General features: G+C 40.2%; 1 protein-coding gene across 17 annotated transcripts in view; it reads right to left on the bottom strand.

Annotated features, from left to right (window-relative positions):
* The window catches only part of nrxn1a (neurexin 1a), a 294,437-nt gene that overhangs the window by 51,063 nt on the left and 224,362 nt on the right, over positions 1 to 19,012 (bottom strand). For 10 of the 17 annotated variants that reach the window (XM_061931900.1, XM_061931903.1, XM_061931909.1 and 7 more), the window contains 4 exons: positions 16,574 to 16,696; positions 13,830 to 14,211; positions 13,574 to 13,764; positions 765 to 938 (listed from right to left, as the gene is read on the bottom strand). In XM_061931900.1, coding sequence (XP_061787884.1) covers positions 765 to 938; positions 13,574 to 13,764; positions 13,830 to 14,211; positions 16,574 to 16,696 — 870 coding nt within the window. Of the gene's footprint in view, positions 1 to 485; positions 513 to 764; positions 939 to 13,573; positions 13,765 to 13,829; positions 14,212 to 16,573; positions 16,697 to 19,012 lie in introns of all 17 variants that reach the window. The other 7 variants (XM_061931896.1, XM_061931907.1, XM_061931901.1 and 4 more) reach the window with 1 other exon arrangement.

Below are 19,012 nucleotides of genomic sequence, written 5' to 3'. Positions count from 1 at the left end.
ATCGTCGTTTGTGGGTCAAAACAAAGTGAAGAAAACTGGAATGTCTTTAAAAATGGAGCGCATGCAGGTGGTGATGCTCGATGAGGTTCAGCAGGAGGAGTTAAACATAAGCGTTATGTTTAAAGGCCCGCGTCGCGGCGCCTATTCCCCGGCTGCCGTTCTCGTCCTGCCTCATGCTACAGCTTCCTGTCCCATGGCGAGGCACGGAGGGTGTGAAATGGCGAGGCTGGGAGTCAGCAGGAGGGGGGGTTAGAAGACATGCTGCTCGGTGGTGGAGCTGTGGTCATCTCAGGACAAGCTGTGGGTGCTGATGTCACCACTGTGAAGCTCTCACGAGAGGACAGGTCACCTCTGACCTTGGACTCTGGATCACTGGGATCCACACAAGACTGGACACCACTGGGTAGTTCCCATATATGTATCTATATACATACACACACGCTCCCACTGTCACACACTCACGCCGTGCATACAAAGTGATATACCTTGCAAGTCAGCTTTCATCAATGTAACTTTTGTGGGCCAAAACAAAACAAAACAAAAAAAGCAAACAAGCAAATCAAGTTAGATGGTTAGTCGATGCACACGGATGCCTGTGAACTGCTGAGAACACTAAGTGCAGAAAGATGAGAAGAACGTTACATCTGACAGAGCAGCTGGGTTAGTGGGTTAACCTTTGCTAACAGAGAATGGGGTGGGGGGGGTAATAGGGACATAGAGGCACTGCTTCAGATCCAAGGGGCGTGTTTCCCCCCGCGCCTCACCTTCACATCCTCGCTCCACTTGTCCCACGGTTGCCAAGGCGTCCGCCAAAAGGTCAGGGAGCCGGCCGTTGAGATCCACTGTCGCTAAGCAACCCTGGAAACCCTCCCGGGAGTGGACCAGCTTCGGAAGGTCTTTGTACATCTCTTTGGACACGCCCCCAATGTACAGGTCACCTGTCGCAGAGCAACACCATGAGCGACGGCTTGGTGGACCAATCACAAGCGCTGTCATGGTCTACTGCACAGGTGTCAAGGTCAAGGCTCGGGGGCAAGATCTGGCCCGCCACATCATTTTATGTGGCCCCCAAAGCCAGCAAATAATGTAATACAAAATAATAATAATAGATAATAAAGACCTTCATCTTTTCTCACTAAATGTATTCCTTCTGTCTGTTTTGACAGAAAACAAATACATGTACTGCATGCAACTGCATGTATTTTAAAGTTTAATATTGTCATGTCTGTGTAATCATGTTTTGTTTTGTTTAGTTATTGGACTCTTTAGTTTCTGGCTTTTCACTCCCTTGTCTTGTTTCCATGGCTACCCATTAGTTTCACCTGTTCCACGTTTGGACTCATTGTGCACTCTTGTTTGTCACCATAGCAACCCATTAGTTTTCACCTGCCCTCACGACTCACGCACCTGTCTTTAATCATGTCACTATTATTTAAACCCATTGTTGCCAGGAAGTCTCCCTGGCGACATCATACCCCTGACTTTCTGCTTCTCACTCTGTTTACCTCTGCGGACTTCATGCCATGTCAAGTAAGTTTTTTTCCGATTCATGCCACAGTTAGCGACTTTTGTTCATGTACATAGTTTTTTGCCCACGTGCAAGTCTTTTTGTTTCGTTAGTCAAGTTTGTACTTCCGCCTTGAGCGCGCTTTTTGTTCCTTTGTTAGTGTAAAATAAATAATGTCTTCACCTTCACGCCATGTCTGGTCCAAATGTTCATTTGCACCACGGGAGAACAAACCACGCCATAGTCCAAGTCCTGACAAATATCATCTAATAATGTATCAAATATCATATTTTATTAAATAATTGAATTAAATATGAATACATTTAGATTGAAAAGTGCATATGTATGAATCAGTAAAAATAATGTTAATGTTAAAAATGTAATATTAGTTATATTTAGAGATGTCCGATAATGACTGTTTTGCCGATATCCGATATTGTCCAACTCTTAATTACCGATTCCGATATCAACCGATACCGATATATACAGTCGTGGAATTAACACATTATTATGCCTAATTTTGTTGTGATGCCCCGCTGGATGCATTAAACAATGTAACAAGGTTTTCCAAAATAAATCAACTCAAGTTATGGAAAAAAATGCCAACATGGCACTGCCATATTTATTATTGAAGTCACAAAGTGCCTTATTTTTTTTAACATGCCTCAAAACAGCAGCTTGGAATTTGGGACATGCTCTCCCTGAGAGAGCATGAGGACGTTGAGGTGGGCAGGGGTATATTGTAGCGTCCCGGAAGAGTTAGTGCTGCAAGGGGTTCTGGGTATTTGTTCTGTTGTGTTTATGTTGTGTTACGGTGCGGATGTTCTCCCGAAATGTGTTTGTCATTCTTGTTTGGTGTGGCTCCACAGTGTGGGGCATATTTGTAACAGTGTTAAACTTGTTTATACGGCCACCCTCAGTGTGACCTATATGGCTGTTGACCAAGTGTGCTTGCTTTCACTTGTGTGTGTGAAAAGGCGTAGATATTATGTGATTGGGCCGGCACGCAAAGGCAGTGCCTTTAAGGTTTATTGGCGCTCTGTACTTTTCCCTACGTCCGTGTACCACTCCGTACAGCGGCGTTTTAAAAAGTCATAAATTTTACTTTATGAAACCGATACCGATAATTTCCAATATCACATTATAAAGCATTTATCGGACGAAAATATCGGCAGTCCGATATTATCGGACATCTCTAGTTATATTTGGATGAATTTAGGTTGGAAATGTATTATAAATATTAGTTTAGTTAATATTAGTTTTGTGTTTCCTAATATTGCAACAAATGTATTATCATACATAAAAAAATGTTTTCGTTAAAATAAAATTAGAGTATATTTGATTGACTTATGATTTCAAAGTGAGCTATCCCTGAAATTGTACACAAAAAATTACACTAGATTTTACGGTGAAAAAAACCCAGTGGCACTGTTTTTCCATATACAGTAATGCACAGTTAAAACAAAAGCAGCCATACATTTTACAGTAACAAACAAGTCGATCAGTTGCCAGAATTTTACCATAAAAAAAAACCTGTGGTACTGTTTTTGTATTTAGAGTAATACACCATAAAACAACAACAACAACCATATATTTTACTGTAAAAAAAATGGACGCTCAGTCGCCAGAATTATAACAGCAAAAAACCCGGTGAGTTTCTGTCATGTCTGTGTGATCATGTTTTTGTTTTAGTCATGTTCGGCTTTGTTTTTGGACTTTTTGTGCACTTTTGTTTTGTCACCATAGCAACTATTAGTTTTCACCTGTCACGTCACGCACCTGTTTCACGTTTTGAGTCACGCACCTGTTTTCGTTAATCATGTCTATAGTGTTTAAGTTCATTGTTTTCAGTTTGTCGTACTGACGACATCTGTCATGACTTGGACTATGGCTTGGTTTGTTCTCCCGAGGTGCAAGTGAATTGGACCAGATGTGGCATGAAGGTAAATACATAATTTATTTAAACACTATAACTACAAAAAAAAGGATCAAACAAAAGGCGCGCACAGGGGCGGAGGTACAAAACTAGACTATAAACACAGAACTTGCACATTGGCAGAAACTATGAACAATTAAACAAAACTTGCAAACTATGGCATGAATAAAGAAAACTTACTTGGATGAAAAAACGGCATGAAAAAGCACAGCAAGGGTCATAAGGGTGTGTGGAGAGTATAAATGCGGGATGTCGTCAGAACGACAAACTGAAAACAATGAACTTAAATACTATAGACATGATTAACGAAAACAGGTGCGTGACTCAAAACGTGAAACAGGTGCGTGACGTGACAGGTGAAAGCTAATGGTTGCTATGGTGACAAAACAAAAGTGCACAAAAAGTCCAAAAAACAAAACCGAACATGACCAAAACAAAAACATGATCACACAGACATGACAGTTTCCATTTGTAGTAATATGCTGTAAAAAGCGTAAATTATACGGTAAAATCCTGGCGACTTAGCTGCCATATACTGATCAAATGCATATGCAATTGTATAATAATATCATGAGGCAAATACTTCAACATTTATACTGATTTATGACTCACTGTTATAAGCGACCCTCTGAGGGCAGTCATGAGTGTGATGTGACCCTCAGTGAAAACAAGTTTGACACCCTGGCTCTACTGGAATTATTGACATAAGCTCCTGACTGATTGATCTTGGAAATATTCACTTAATTGTGGAATGGATTTGCTCACAAACTCTCAACGGGGCTCACGAATACACACGTTTATGTCGACGCTCTCGTACTGGCTGACAAATGTCAACATTAGCGGTTGTCGCCAGGTCGTATCCCAAACTAGTGCACATACACTTGTGACTTTGGAGGAGGATGGGCAATGAAAATCATTTTTGAACCCACAGCAGTTTTTTTTTTTTACAGTTTTCCTTCATTTGTGCATATATTTATTTTGGTTCTTTCTTTTATGGTACATGGTATTTGATACTCTTCTCTTGCAGAGCTGCCGCAGTAATTTCGTTGTATGTCTTGACTACAATGACAACGAGAAAAGCACTTGGAGAGCTCAGACATCTGCCAGGCCCTACATCCAGACAGTGATCTGTATCACCCCAAAATGTAATCACTTTTTCCTTATCCCATTTCTAACATTTCCTGAAAGTTTAATCGAAGTGGGCCCCTAACTTTTTGAGTTATCTGTAGCAGAATGAAATAAATGGAATAAAAGCCTCTACTGTCTCTGTCTCTGTGCGTGGAGGCGGGGCCTCAAGTGTACACACACAGGAATTGATGCTTGTAACATAAACGTAAGGTAATGTAGTTGAAATGATCCATTTCGGACATTTCCTAAGAGTTAGATACAAATTTGCTGGTAACTGGGCTATGTCTAGCGCAGGGGTCGGCAACCTTTACCAGTCAAAGAGCCATTTTGACCAGTTTCACAAATTATAGGAGACAACGGGAGCCGCAAAATTTTTTTGACATTTTAAATGAAATAACACTGCATTCAAAGTTTTTTTTACTTTGTGCTATGTATAACCAGGGGTCTCAGAAACGCTGCCCACACCATTATATAGAATTTGAAAGCTGGTGCGGCACGCGGGGTTTATTTGAATGGCGCTTGTCAGCGTCATGCGTGCCGTGATAGTACAGCATATAACGCCCACTTCAACCAGCGTGCCTAATTGGCCACACGTTGTACGGGGCTTCCGCTTGCTCACGTTGGTGACAGCAATGCATACTTGGTCAACAACCACACAGGTTACACTGACGGTGGCGGTATAAAAAAAAACTTTAACACTCTTACTAATAATGCGCCACACTGTGAACCCACACCAAACAAGAATGACAAACACATTTCGGGAGAACATCTGCACCGTAACACAACATAAACACAACAGGACAAATACCCAGAATCCCATGCAGCCCTAACTCTTCCGGGATACATTATACACCCCCGCTACCAAACCCCGCCCACCTCAACCGACGCACAGAGAGGGGTGGGGGTTGATGTGTGAGTGAGCAGGGTCGGGGTGGGGGCGGGGTTTGGTGGTAGCAGGGGTGTATAATGTAACCCGGAAGAGTCAGGGCTGCATGGGATTCTGGGTGTTTGTTCTGTTGTGTTTATGTTGTGTTAAGGTGCAGATGTTCTCCCAAAATGTGTTTGTCATTCTTGTTTGGTTTTGGTTCAAAGTGTGGCGCATTATTAGTAAGAGTGTTAAAGTTGTTTTATATGGTCACCGTCAGTGTAACCTGTGTGGCTGTTGACCAAGTATGCCTTGCTGTCACGTACGTGTGCAAGCAGAAAACTTATATTGTATAACAAGTGTTGGGCTGACGAGCTGTTAATACAGATTGTAGAGGGCGTCAAATGCTGTACCATCATAACACGCCCTTGTTTTTAGCCGTAAGGGTGAAAATTGATGAATATTAATCCCGGGAGTTTTCTGCGAGAGGCACTAAAATCCGGAAGTCTCACGGGAAAATTGGGGGGGTTCAGCAAGTAAGCTGCTGAGCCGCATCAGAGTGATCAAAGAGCCGCATGCGGCTCCGGAGCCGCGGGTTGCCGACCGGAAGGAAAGAAATGGAGTGAACACTTTTGTCAGTCATCTACTATCTTTGTCTCTGCGGGGCCAATGGCGCACGCACACACACACACACACACACGCACGCACACACACACACACACACACACACACACACACACACACACACACACACACACACACACACACACACACACACACACACACACACACACACAGAAACGTAAGATAACATATGTTACCATACATATGTAAGGTAACATACCAAAAAATAAACACCAATTCTTCCCAACAAACGAAATATATAAACTTAGAGAAAAATATAATATAAAACATATGTATGCACGTTAGGGGTGTAACGGTACGTGTATTAGTATTGAACCGTTTCGGTACGGGACTTTCGGTTCAGAGGTGTACCGAAAGAGTTTCCACACGGACATATTAAGTAGCGTAACACACGTTGTGTAAACAATGCACACCGAGGCACAACACACGGCATGCTAGCAGCTAACGGGCTATGATAGACTGACCATACGTCCTCTTTTCACAGGACATGTCCTCTTTTGCAGAGCTGTCAGGGCGGAGTTTCTTAAATGCCTCAAATGTCTGGCATTTTGAGTTAGGGTTGCGTGTATTTTCAATGTACGTTCAGGGTTTAGAAGGGGTTAAAAACAAAACAAATAGTGCGCGCAGCAGCATTGGTGAGGGAGGGGCAGAGACAGAGAGAGAGAGAGAGTTATGATAAACGCGCATGCGTCGCCAGGCTCTGCTTTTTATCCATAGATTTATCACATTTAATTTTTTATTATCTATAGCAGGGGTGAAAAAAGTGTGCCCCGGAGGCCATTTGCGGCCCACAGCTAATGTTTTAAAGGCCCACGGCACATTCTAAAAATACTATTAAAATAAACAAAAACATAACAAAAGTGAAATAAAAAAGCTTAAAGGTTAATGTAATTTAGAAAAAGTTGCAATGTTGACTAATAAAACAAAGCTGTTTTTTTTTTCTTTCAAACTGTCCTTGCTCAAAACATAATATTGAATCAAAAATCAATGTTATTATGAATTATTGACCTATCCAAGGTTCCGATTACTTCACATCAAATATTCCACTAAGAAAAATATTTTTGGTGGCAGATTTTGCAAATTTGGTAAATAAATAACCCCAAAATTTAGATTTTGTTGTTTTCTTACTGTACCGAAAATGAACCGAACCGTGACCTCTAAACCGAGGTACGTACCGAACCGAAATTTTTGTGTACCGTTACACCCCTAATGCACGTACAACACTTAAGACTTTTAGCATATCAGCATGTGGAATTAAATTATGGAATGGATTAAGCAAAGAAACTAAACAATGTATTAATATGATCCAGTTTAAAAAACTGTTCAAAGGGTTTACAAAGTACAAAGAAGAAGAATTCTTAGGCTGCTGCCCCCGCGACCCGACCTCGGATAAGCGGAAGAAGATGGATGGATGGATGGATCTTGAACCTAAGTAAAACGGAGATAATCTTATAACGTGAACCATAAATTACTTAATTTTATTTATTGTTATTTATGTATTTAACAACTATTTACTTACTAATTTGTCTATTTGTTTATGTATTTATTGGGTTACAGAACATGTAGCAACAAATATGTTAGTAATTGCCATGATAGGAAAATGGGTAGGATTAAATAAGCGGAGCTTCTTCCTACTACATTTTGGACATTCTGTAATGAGTAACTATAATTATGTGATGTATCATAATGTTCGGTGTAAAATAACACCATAACCATAACCAGAGCCTTTGGGTTATTCTGCTCACGAAGTAACAGTGTCACGGCCAGGGCGCATTCTAATGCACCCTCATCCTTGCGCTCTGCTTGTTGTACCTCGGGACACGCCCCGGGCGCGTCTCCGCCCTGCAGCAGCTGCCATCTGCAATCATTCACCGGCAATCAGCGCACCGGCCTGTGATGACCGAGCTGCCTTCTTAAGCCTGCTCAACCTGCCATCCCGGGCCGGAATATAGTCTTCTGTACCGGAAGCCGATACCCAGCTTTATGCTCTCTCTGTCCTGATCTCTGTGCTTTCCCTGCGTTGATTGTCGTGTCCTCCCTCACCCCGCAGTTCCCTGTGTGCATCCCCGAGTCAAGCTGTGCGTATTGTGCTCTTGGATCTTCCCTGCCTCCCTCGCGCTTCCTGGGTCTCGACTCCTCGCTTGCCCCCGGACTACGACGACTCGCTCCTGCCTCTCGACCCCGCTTCCGCCCCTGGACAACTCTGCCTGCCTTGCCCTTGTCGAACAGCACCGCTCCTCTCAACACGCACCTCCAACATTTACGGTAAAACGCTCCAGTTAAATACTACACATAGTCTTACACCATACACACTCTTGGATTTTGTCACACTCCATTACCTTAGTTATAATATTTAGTATTGTTTGATTATTATATATATATATGGTCTATATATATCCATCCATCCATTTTCTACCGCCTATTCCCTTCGGGGTCGCGGGGGGCGCCGGAGCCCATCTCAGCCACAATCGGATGGAAGGCGGCGTACACCCTGGACAAGTCGCCACCTCATCGCAGGGCCAACACAGATAGACAGACAACATTGTCTATATATATATATATATATATATATATATAAAATAAATCTCAGAGCGCAAAACTCATATCCTGTGGCTAACAATATAGAAAAATTAGAGGGCTGAATTTTGTTAGTTCTGTGGTAGAATTTAAGTTAATACTGATATGTGTTTATTTTTGTTTGTGCTTTTTTTTTGCACTGAACAGGAAGTGACTATGTACATTTCAGTTTCAACCGGACAGTAGTTGCCAATAATAAAACACACAAAATTTAAGAAGGGCAAAATACAACAGTTTTCTACGCCAAACGGGAGGTGGGTGACTGGTACTATGGCGTCACATTAGTGCCAAAAATCCAAGCGCATAAAAACTGTTATCGCGCGCGGATTCTCCACTTCGTGCGCGCGCGACACCCTTTTGCGCCGTCTCGGTTTGTGCGCTCTCTGTGTACTCCTGGCATCTCTCCTCGCGCTGTCATGTTTCTTTTTGGCACTTTGGGGGCGGGTATGCTTAGACGGCCCCTCCTTTCTGATTGGCTCTGAGCATTTTTCATATGACCAATCATTCTCCAGCGTAGCAACGTTGTAGCCATCTTACCTCGGACAGCTAGCCTCAATCATTACATTGATGTCGATGGTACATGTACTAATTAAATTACCATAACTTGCTCGATTTTCGACCAATTTACAAACGGTTTGCCTTGTTACAAATCTTATTACATGTAGATATGACATAGGATGCTGTACCTGTTGAAATTACCTCTTTCGCTTAAAAAAAAAAGAAGACTTAATTGTGCAACTTAGTTGTGTAGGGTCAGTGTTAGTCAGTTCTCTGATTATTTTAAACTGTTTCTGTCACACCGCGGTGAGGGAAGTCTTGTCTTGGTTTTTTCTGTCTTGTGATTTACATGTTTTATTTTGAAAAGCAACTCCTCTTGTTTCAGATCACGGGTCCTTCCTCTTGTGTCACCAGTCTGACGTCATTCCTGTTTCCACCTGTTTCCCATTACCCTCATGTTCTTTATAAGCCCATGTCTCCCCTTGTTCTGTGCCAGATTGTCTCGAGCTTTCGTGCCTGTCTTGCGTTCCATGTTCATGTTCATGTCCATGCCTTGCCTTGTACCACGTCTACGTCCTTGCTTCCAGAATATCCCACGCTGTAATTTTGAATTAACTTTTTCTCCTCCCTCAGAGCGACTTTTGTTATTCTACCTTTTTCTACCGCAGTGGTGAGTAATAATTTTTCCTTAAAGATTTTTCCTCAAAGTTTTTTGAGTGATTTTTTGTTTACATTTATTAGAGTAGTTAAGTTTTATAGTCTTTATTTTATTCCTCCTGTTGGAGCGTTTTTTGTTAAAGCTTTTTGATAACAGATACGGTGCTAATTATATTGTCCTTATTTTTGTATTTCCTCCTTTTGGAGTGATTTTCGGTTTTTCCCTTTTGGAACATTTTGTCGATAGCTATTTTTGTCATTTTCATCGTATTTGAATTTACTCGGCTCTGGAGGCTTAAAGAGTTTTTCAAAATAAAAGCTTTATTTGGAATCACATCTCTGCATCTGAGTCCCTTCCTTCGTCCAAGCCTGACAGTTTCAGAATACATTATTAAAAGGCTATTTTTAACATTTTAAAAACAAAATTAAAAGATTATTTCATTAATTTTATGGCTGAATCAAAAGACAAATGTTCAAGAAGAAGTGAAAATATAAAATAATGTTATGGTTGGATGTTATTGCTGGTGGACCAGTTCTGGCTGAAAGATGTGATTATGGTGTTTGTTGTCTTATTATTTATTTGGGTCACATTTTGTATTACCCTGTATTGTGTTTATGTGGTATGAAATAACCTTCATCAGCGCACGACATGTTTTTATCCACTTCTTCCTCCGTAAATCTTGATACATATTGACGATGACCCGCCCTGCTATACTTCTGATTGGCTCTGAGCATCTTTCGCCTGACCAATCAGAAAGAAGGGGCCGTCTAAGCATACCCGCCCCCAAAGTGCCAAAACGAAACATGACAGCGCTCAGAAAGGCACCACGCGCGCGCAAAAGGGTGTCGCGCGCGCGCACGACGTGGAGAATCAGCGCGCGATAACAGTTTTTATGCGCTTGGATTTTTGGCACTAATGTGACGCCATAGGTACGGACAAAAGCAGATGGATTAGAACAGTGGGAGACGGGTTGTCGACATGAGCGGGTTCCACCGTGTAATCCAGTTTAAAAATATATATTTTTACGCTGATTGGCTGAGTTCCTTGGCATTGAATGCAATCCAAACAAAACTGCAACCTGTGTTCTCCTTCTATGCCACATCAATATGGAATGCACTCCCAACAGGTGTAAAAGAAAGTGCATCTCTATCCTCCTTCAAAACCGCACTAAAAGAACACCTCCAGGCAACTGCAACCCTAGACTAACCCCCTCCCCCCACCACATCCCACCTCCCCGGATTGTAAATAATCAAATGTAAATAATCAAATGTATATACTTGTTCTTATGCTTTCTGATCTCTCTATGTCCACTACTTGCTGTACATATCCTACGAAGTCAGACCTACACTGTTTCAATGTCCATTTCTCTGATGATGCAATTGTTGATGACCGAAGTGCTGATATCAACCAAACCTAACCCCCACACCAGGATTGTAAATAATGTAAATAATTGTAAATAATTCAATGATGATACTCCATACTTGCCAACCCTCCCGGATTTTCCGGGAGACTCCCGAAATTCAGCGCCTCTCCCGAAAACCTCCCGGGACAAATTTTCTCCCGAAAATCTCCCGAAATTCAGGCGGACTCAGGTCCTCCACAATATAAAAAAGCGTACCTGCCCAATGACGTTATAACTGTAGAATGATGGAGGGCGAGTTCTTGGTTTCTTATGTGGGTTTATTGTTAGGCAGTTTCATTAACGTCCTCCCAGCGCGGCAACAACACACAACAACAGCAGTCACTTTTTTGTATACCGTAAAGCAGTTCGTCTGCCGTAAACAGCAATGTTGTGACACTCTTAAACAGGACAATACTGCCATCTAGTGCATTTGATGAAAGCACTTTTGTGCGTGCCACACAGCAATGCATCAAAGAGGGTGTTCAGCACGGTTCGAAAAATAGTGACAGAGAATAGAACAAGGATGGACAATTCAACCCTTAACTCAACAACGAGTAGATGAGTGTTATGTGTGTGTATATGTGTAAATAAATGAACACTGAAATTCAAGTATTTATTTTATATATATATATATATATATATATATATATATATATATATATATATATATATATATATATAATAAAATAAATATATATATATATATATATATCTAGAATTCACTGAACGTCAAGTATTTCTTATATATATATATATATATATATATATATATATATTAGGGATGTCCGATCCGATATTTGGATCGGATCGGCTGCCGATATTTGCCAAAAATTGCGTATCGGCAAGGCATGGGAAAATGCCGATCCAGATCCAGTTTTAAAAAAAACTTCGGTCCGTGTTTTCCAACGCACCGATTTAAATAATACATTCCACTTTTCTGCCGCTCCGTAATCTCTGTTCCGCTTTTTCCAGCACACCTTCAACACATCCACACGTCTGTGAATTCTCACGCAGTTGCTATTAGCAGCTGGCATTACACGACAGGCTCTTCTCACTCTTTCCTGTGTCTCCCTCTCACAGACAGACAAGCGCACCTTCTTACATACGTCACATACTGTCACGTCGTACGTCACATACGTATACGTCCTCCCCGAGCAGAGAGGTAGCAGCATGGCTAACGTTAGCTGTGCTGCTAGCGCAGCCGTGCGAGCAACGCTCCCTCTAAGGTGCTCGCCTATCAAACTCTTTTGGCTGTCTTTTTGACACTTACATCCGGCGCCCCCCTCCACACCCTGGATTATAAATAATGTAAATAATTCAATGTGATTATCTTGTGTGATGACTGTATTATGATGATAGTATATATCTGATAGTATATATCTGTATCATGAATCAATTTAAGTGGACCCCGACTTAAACAAGTTGAAAAACTTATTGGGGTGTTACCATTTAGTGGTCAATTGTACGGAATATGTACTTCACTGTGCAACCTACTAATAAAAGTCTCAATCAATCAATCAAAACACATAGAATCATCATACTGCTGTGATTATATGCATCAAGTGTTCATTCAAGGCTAAGGCAAAATATGGAGATATATATTGTGTATCGCAATATTAAAAAAAGGCCATATCGCCCAGCCCTAGTTCAATGATGCCATTTCTGTTTGTCATGTATAATTTTGTCTATTTTGTGTTTATCCTTGAATAAACAGGTCAGTTTCTTGTTACCAACCATTGTGTATTATTCAAACTCCCCTAATTCAGCTGGCTAGTTGTTATCAAGAGTACTAAAACCCTTTTCAACATGATTCTGACAACTAAGTAGGCTAAATAACTTTAAACTTTAATACATGCTCGGATAGGCCAGTATCGGTCAGTATCAGTATCGGTCAGTATCTGTATCGGATTGGAAATGCAAAAACAATATCGGTATCGGATCGGAAGTGCAAAAACCTGGATCGGGACATCCCTAATATATATATATATATATATATATATATGAAATACTTGACTTGGTGAATTCTAGCTGTAAATATACCCCTCCCCTTTTAGCCACGCCCCCGACCACGCCCACCCCCGCCCCCCACCTCCCGAAATCGGAGGTCTCAAGGTTGGCAAGTATGTGATACTCTGATGATTAACTTGTGTGATGACTGCATTATGATGATAGTATATATTTGTACCATGAATTGATTTAAGTGGATCCCGACTTAAACAAGTTGAAAAACGTATTCGGGTGTTACCATTTAGTGGTCAATTGTACGGAATATGTACTGTACTGTGCAATCTACTAATACAAGTCTCAATCAATCCAGAAAGAGTCTCAATGACAGAGGTCAATAAAATGCTGCTTACCCTTCAAGTCGAGATTCTTGGCGCCCATGGTCGTCTGCGTGGTGACTTTGGTGTCGATCTTGACTGTGTGAAGGTTGTTGGTGTCTCGGGAAATGTGCACGTTGTGCCAGTGATTGTCATTCAAGGGACTGTTGGAGTTGCCCTTGATTAGGTGGGCTCCATTGCCCAGATCAGAGATGTAGTGAAGGTAGCTACAGCGAGGGGAGAAGAAGATCAACAAGAAGAAGACGTGAAGATGACGCGGCGGAGAGCTCACCCTTTAACCAGCTCGACCACGATGAAGTCATTGCCGTCCCCTCGGTTGAAGAGGACGAGTCCGTCGGGCGAGGTGGTCTTGAACTGCATGAAGAGGTGCATGGAGTAGTAGGCCTGCAGCGTGGGCAGCGTGACGAAGCTGGAGCGCGAGCGGAAGGTGACGGGGTCGGCCACGATGCTCTTGTAGCCGATGACGGCGTTGAGCTCGCAGTAGTCGATGTCGCCGTTCTTGCACAGGTCGATGTACGGCATGCCGTTCAGCGCCAGACCCTGCAGGTGCCCGATGAAGTTGGAGGGCACGGCCGGCATGAAGCGCTTCTCTGTCACGATGCCCGTCTCCACATTGTGGAACTCCAGCTGTGTGTGGTCGCCCGCCATTTGACCTGGTGGTGGGGGTAAATTTGACCAATGGTAACCACGTCAGCTAAGCCCTCATATTCTTCAGCTAAGGTGTATTTTTGTCAGTTCAATTGTCATTGCTGATCTGGAAATGACACAAGTAAATGGCTAAGATTAAATATCTCAAATAAGGGTTATATTTTCTTATTTTCTGTCTGATAAGATAATTCTTCTCACTAAGCATATTTTATATTAGAGTGTTTTACTTGTTTTAAGTGTTTTGGTCCTAAATGATCTCAGTAAGATATTACAGCTTGTTGCTGAGATTTCATGACCTATATTGAGTAAAACATGCTTGAAACTAGAATATCAACTGTTGCAAAGCTGTGTCATCAACACTCACAAGTATAAAACTGCTTTTTTTAAAGTAACAATTTCTTATTTCAAGCATGAAAAAAAAAAAACAGTTAACATGTGACATTTCAAACAATTTTGAACAGAAATAGTTCATGCACATTCAGATAAATTCTTCAAAATTACAATTTAAAAAAATTTGGCCGGGGGCCCAGGCTGTATATATGCACACTAATTGACTGAAAGAGCACGCACTTGGCGCGATGATGTCATGTTATCCATGGAAAAATGCATTTTTAGACAATATGATTTGCCTGAGCGGCTAGGACAGGGGTCGGCAACCCAAAATGTTGAAAGAGCCATATTGGACCAAAAATACAAAAACAAATCTGTCTGGAGCCACAAAAAATTAAAAGCCATATTACATACAGATAGTGTGTCATGAGATATAAATTGAATTAAGAGGACTTAAAGGAAACTAAATGAGCTCAAATATAGCTACAAATGAGGCATAATGATGCAATATGTACATATAGCTAGCCTAAATAGCATGTTAGCATCGATTAGCTTGCAGTCATGCATTGACCAAATATGCCCGATTAGCACTCCACACAAGTCAATAACATCAACAAAACTCACCTTTGTGCATTCACGCACAACGTTAAAAGTTTGGTGGACAAAATGAGACAGAAAAAGAAGTGGCATAAAACACGTCCTCGAAAATCGGAGAAAGTTATACATGTAAACAAACTAAGGTGAGTTCAAGGACCGCCAAAATTAGTAGGACAAAACGGCGCTCCCCAAATACTCGAATCAGTGAAGCATGTTTAATATAAACAGTGTGCTTTATAACAATTAGGGAGGTTTGTGTCATGTTTTTCCTCCTACAGAAACCATATTAACACAAAAAATATATTTTTTTGCCCTCATCTTTTTCCATTTTTCATACATTTTTGATAAAGCTCCAGAGAGCCACAAGGGCGGCGCTAAAGAGCCGCATGCGGCTCCAGAGCCGCGGGTTGCCGACCCCCGGGCTAGGAGACCCCGAGAGTAACAAGCGGTTGCCTTGTTGCCTTTCCATTAAGAACAATACATTAGTTTTTAGTATAAGTTTGCTGGTTTCAAGAAATGTAATGCCGAGCGCATATCATTATGTCAAGATAATGGCACTAGCATTTACTTCATTTAAGAATATTTTTCAACATATTGAGCAAAAATGTCTCATTTTTTTCTACCAAGAAAAGTGCACTTGTTATTAGTGAGAATATACTTATTTTAAGGTATTTTTTTAGTTCATTGAGGTTAGCTAATTTGACTTGTTTTGGAAAGCCTTGTCAAGCCAAATGTTCTTGTTCTATTGGCAGATAATTTTGCTTAGTTCAAATAAAATACCTCTAATTTTTGTGTTTTTTTTTCTTGTTTTTGAACACTGACTTTTCGCAGTGCAGGTGTCAAACTCAAGGCCCGGGGGCCAGATCTGGCCCGCCACATCATTGTATGTGGTCCGCAAAAGCCTGGGAAAAGTGTGTGTTAATAAAATACTTAATTTTTTTTTTTTTTTTTACTAAATGCAAATAATTATTGAAATTTTGACCGGAAAAAGTGTGAATCTTTTAAACGTTATCTAATCATGTAAACTAATGATTAGATATATCTATATTCTAAACTAAAAGTTTAGAATATAAAATATAATGAAATATTTTCATATACATAGTGTTTTTTAAGCTGGTACTTTAGAATATAATGACATTTTCATATACATAGCTCTTTACAAATCATTTTATTGTATCTTGCCACTGTCCTGTGTCATTTCCAGCTAAAAAAAAAACCCTTAACCAAATAAAAATACACTGAATTTAATATATTGTTTCATCACCAATCAGTAATAACAAAACGTGTTTCACAGCAATCTAGTATGTAAACACAACATTAATTATTAGCTTGTGTTTGCACCAGAAACACATTGGAATTAGCACAGTTCATAGATTTGTGGTTATTGAAAGTGTTATATATGCTAAACAAGGGTGAGGAACAAAAACAAGTTGTGGTTACCTTCAACAGGCTGCAGGTCGTCCACGGTGAGCTTGAGGCTCTTGCCGCGCCGGACTACCCTCACCGTGTGCCACTCATTATCATTGAGACCTGAACCCGCAAAGATGGTCTCTGGGCCTTTACCTACACATAGCCCAGAGCGCCATTAACATATGCACAGGGACAGACGAGAGATGCAGAGAGACAGAAGAAAAAAGCGAGGCAGCAGCAGCAGATGTTTAGTAAATGAAAGTGAGAGAAAGGTGTGTTTAGGGCGGAGGAGGGAAAGAAGGAAGGAAGCACACAAACACCTCCAGTCGATGAACACAAATGGATGACGTCAATGTACCTCTATATCAGTGGTTCTTAACCTGGGTTCGATCGAACCCTAGGGGTTCGGTGAGTCGGGCTCAGGGGTTCGGTGAGGTCAAGACACACCCGACTTATCGTGTAAATACAAACTTCTCCCTATCAGCGTATTACGGATACGGCAACAGCTGACTGGTTTGCAGGTGTGTAATTTGTTGTGAGTTTATGCACTGTGTTGGTTTTGTTGTTTGAACAAGGTGATGTTCATTCACGGTTCCTTTTGTGCACCAGTAAAAAAAACATGGTAACACTTTAGTATGGGGAACATATTCACCATTAATTAGTTGCTTATTAACATGCAAATTAGTAACATATTGGCTCTTAACTAGTCATTATTAAGAACTTATTAATGCCTTATTCGGCATGGCTTTATTATAACCCTAACCCTCTAACCCTGACCCTAATCCTTACCAAATAACTCTAAATTAAGTCTTTATTACTTAGAATATGTTCTCTTAGTGTCCAAATAACTCTAAATTAAGTCTTTGTTACTTAGAATATGTCCCCCTAGTGTCCAAATAACTCTAAATTAAGTATTTGTTACTTAGAATATGTTCCCCTAGTGTCCAAATAACTCTAAATTAAGTCTTTGTTACTTAGAATGTGTTCTCCTAGTGTCCAAATAACTTCAAATTAAGTCTTTGTTACTTAGAATATGTTCCCCTAGTGTCCAAATAACTCTAAATTAAGTCTGTTACTTAGAATATGTTCCCCTAGTGTCCAAATAACTCAAACTTTAGTCTTTGTTACTTAGAATATGTTCTCCTAGTGTCCAAATAACTTCAAATTAAGTCTTTGTTACTTAGAATATGTTCCCCTAGTGTCCAAATAACTCAAAATTAAGTCTGTTACTTAGAATATGTTCCCATAGTGTCCAAATAACTCTAAATTAAGTCTGTTACTTAGAATATGTTCCCATAGTGTCCAAATAACTCTAAATTAAGTCTGTTACTTAGAAAATGTTCCCCTAGTGTCCAAATAACTCAAAATGTAGTCTTTGTTACTTAGAATGTGTTCCCCTAGTGTCCAAATAACTCTAAATTAAGTCTTTATTACTTAGAAAATGTTCCCCTAGTGTCCAAATAACTCTAAATTAAGTCTTTGTTACTTAGAATATGTTCCCCTAGTGTCCAAATAACTCTAAATTTAGTCTTTGTTGCTTGGAATATGTTCCCCTAGTGTTCAAATAACTCTAAATTAAGTCTTTGTTACTTAGAATATGTTCCCCTAGTGTCCAAATAACTCTAAATTAAGTCTGTTACATAGAATATGTTCCCATAGTGTCCAAATAACTCTAAATTAAGTCTTTATTACTTAGAAAATGTTCCCCTAGTGTCCAAATCACTCTACATTAAGTCTTTGTTACTTAAAATATGTTCCCCTAGTGTCCAAATAACTCTAAATTAAGTCTTTGTTACTTGGAATATGTTCCCCTAGTATCCAAATAACTCTAAATTAAGTCTGTTACTTAGAATATGTTCCCCTAGTGTCCAAATAACTCAAAATGTAGTCTTTGTTACTTAGAATGTGTTCCCCTAGTGTCCAAATAACTCTAAATTAAGTCTTTATTACTTAGAAAATGTTCCCCTAGTGTCCAAATCACTCTACATTAAGTCTTTGTTACTTAGAATATGTCCCCCTAGTGTCCAAATAACTCTAAATTAAGTCTTTGTTACTTGGAATATGTTCCCCTAGTGTCCAAATAACTCTAAATTAAGTCTGTTACTTAGAATATGTTCCCCTAGTGTCCAAATAACTCAAAATTTAGTCTTTGTTACTTAGAATGTGTTCCCCTAGTGTCCAAATAACTCTAAATTAAGTCTTTATTACTTAGAAAATGTTCCCCTAGTGTCCAAATCACTCTACATTAAGTCTTTGTTACTTAGAATATGTTCCCCTAGTGTCCAAATAACTCTAAATTAAGTCTTTGTTACTTAGAATATGTTCCCATAGTGTCCAAATAACTCTAAATTAAGTATTTGTTACTTAGAATATGTCCCCCTAGTGTCCAAATAACTCTAAATTAAGTCTTTGTTACTTAGAATATGTCCCCCTAGTGTCCAAATAACTCTAAATTAAGTCTTTGTTACT

Source organism: Nerophis lumbriciformis, linkage group LG39, assembly GCF_033978685.3.
Source record: "Nerophis lumbriciformis linkage group LG39, RoL_Nlum_v2.1, whole genome shotgun sequence".
NCBI lineage: Eukaryota > Metazoa > Chordata > Actinopteri > Syngnathiformes > Syngnathidae > Nerophis > Nerophis lumbriciformis.
The sequence above is the reverse complement of the archived record's forward strand: the minus strand, read 5'-3'. Positions and strand labels throughout refer to the sequence as shown.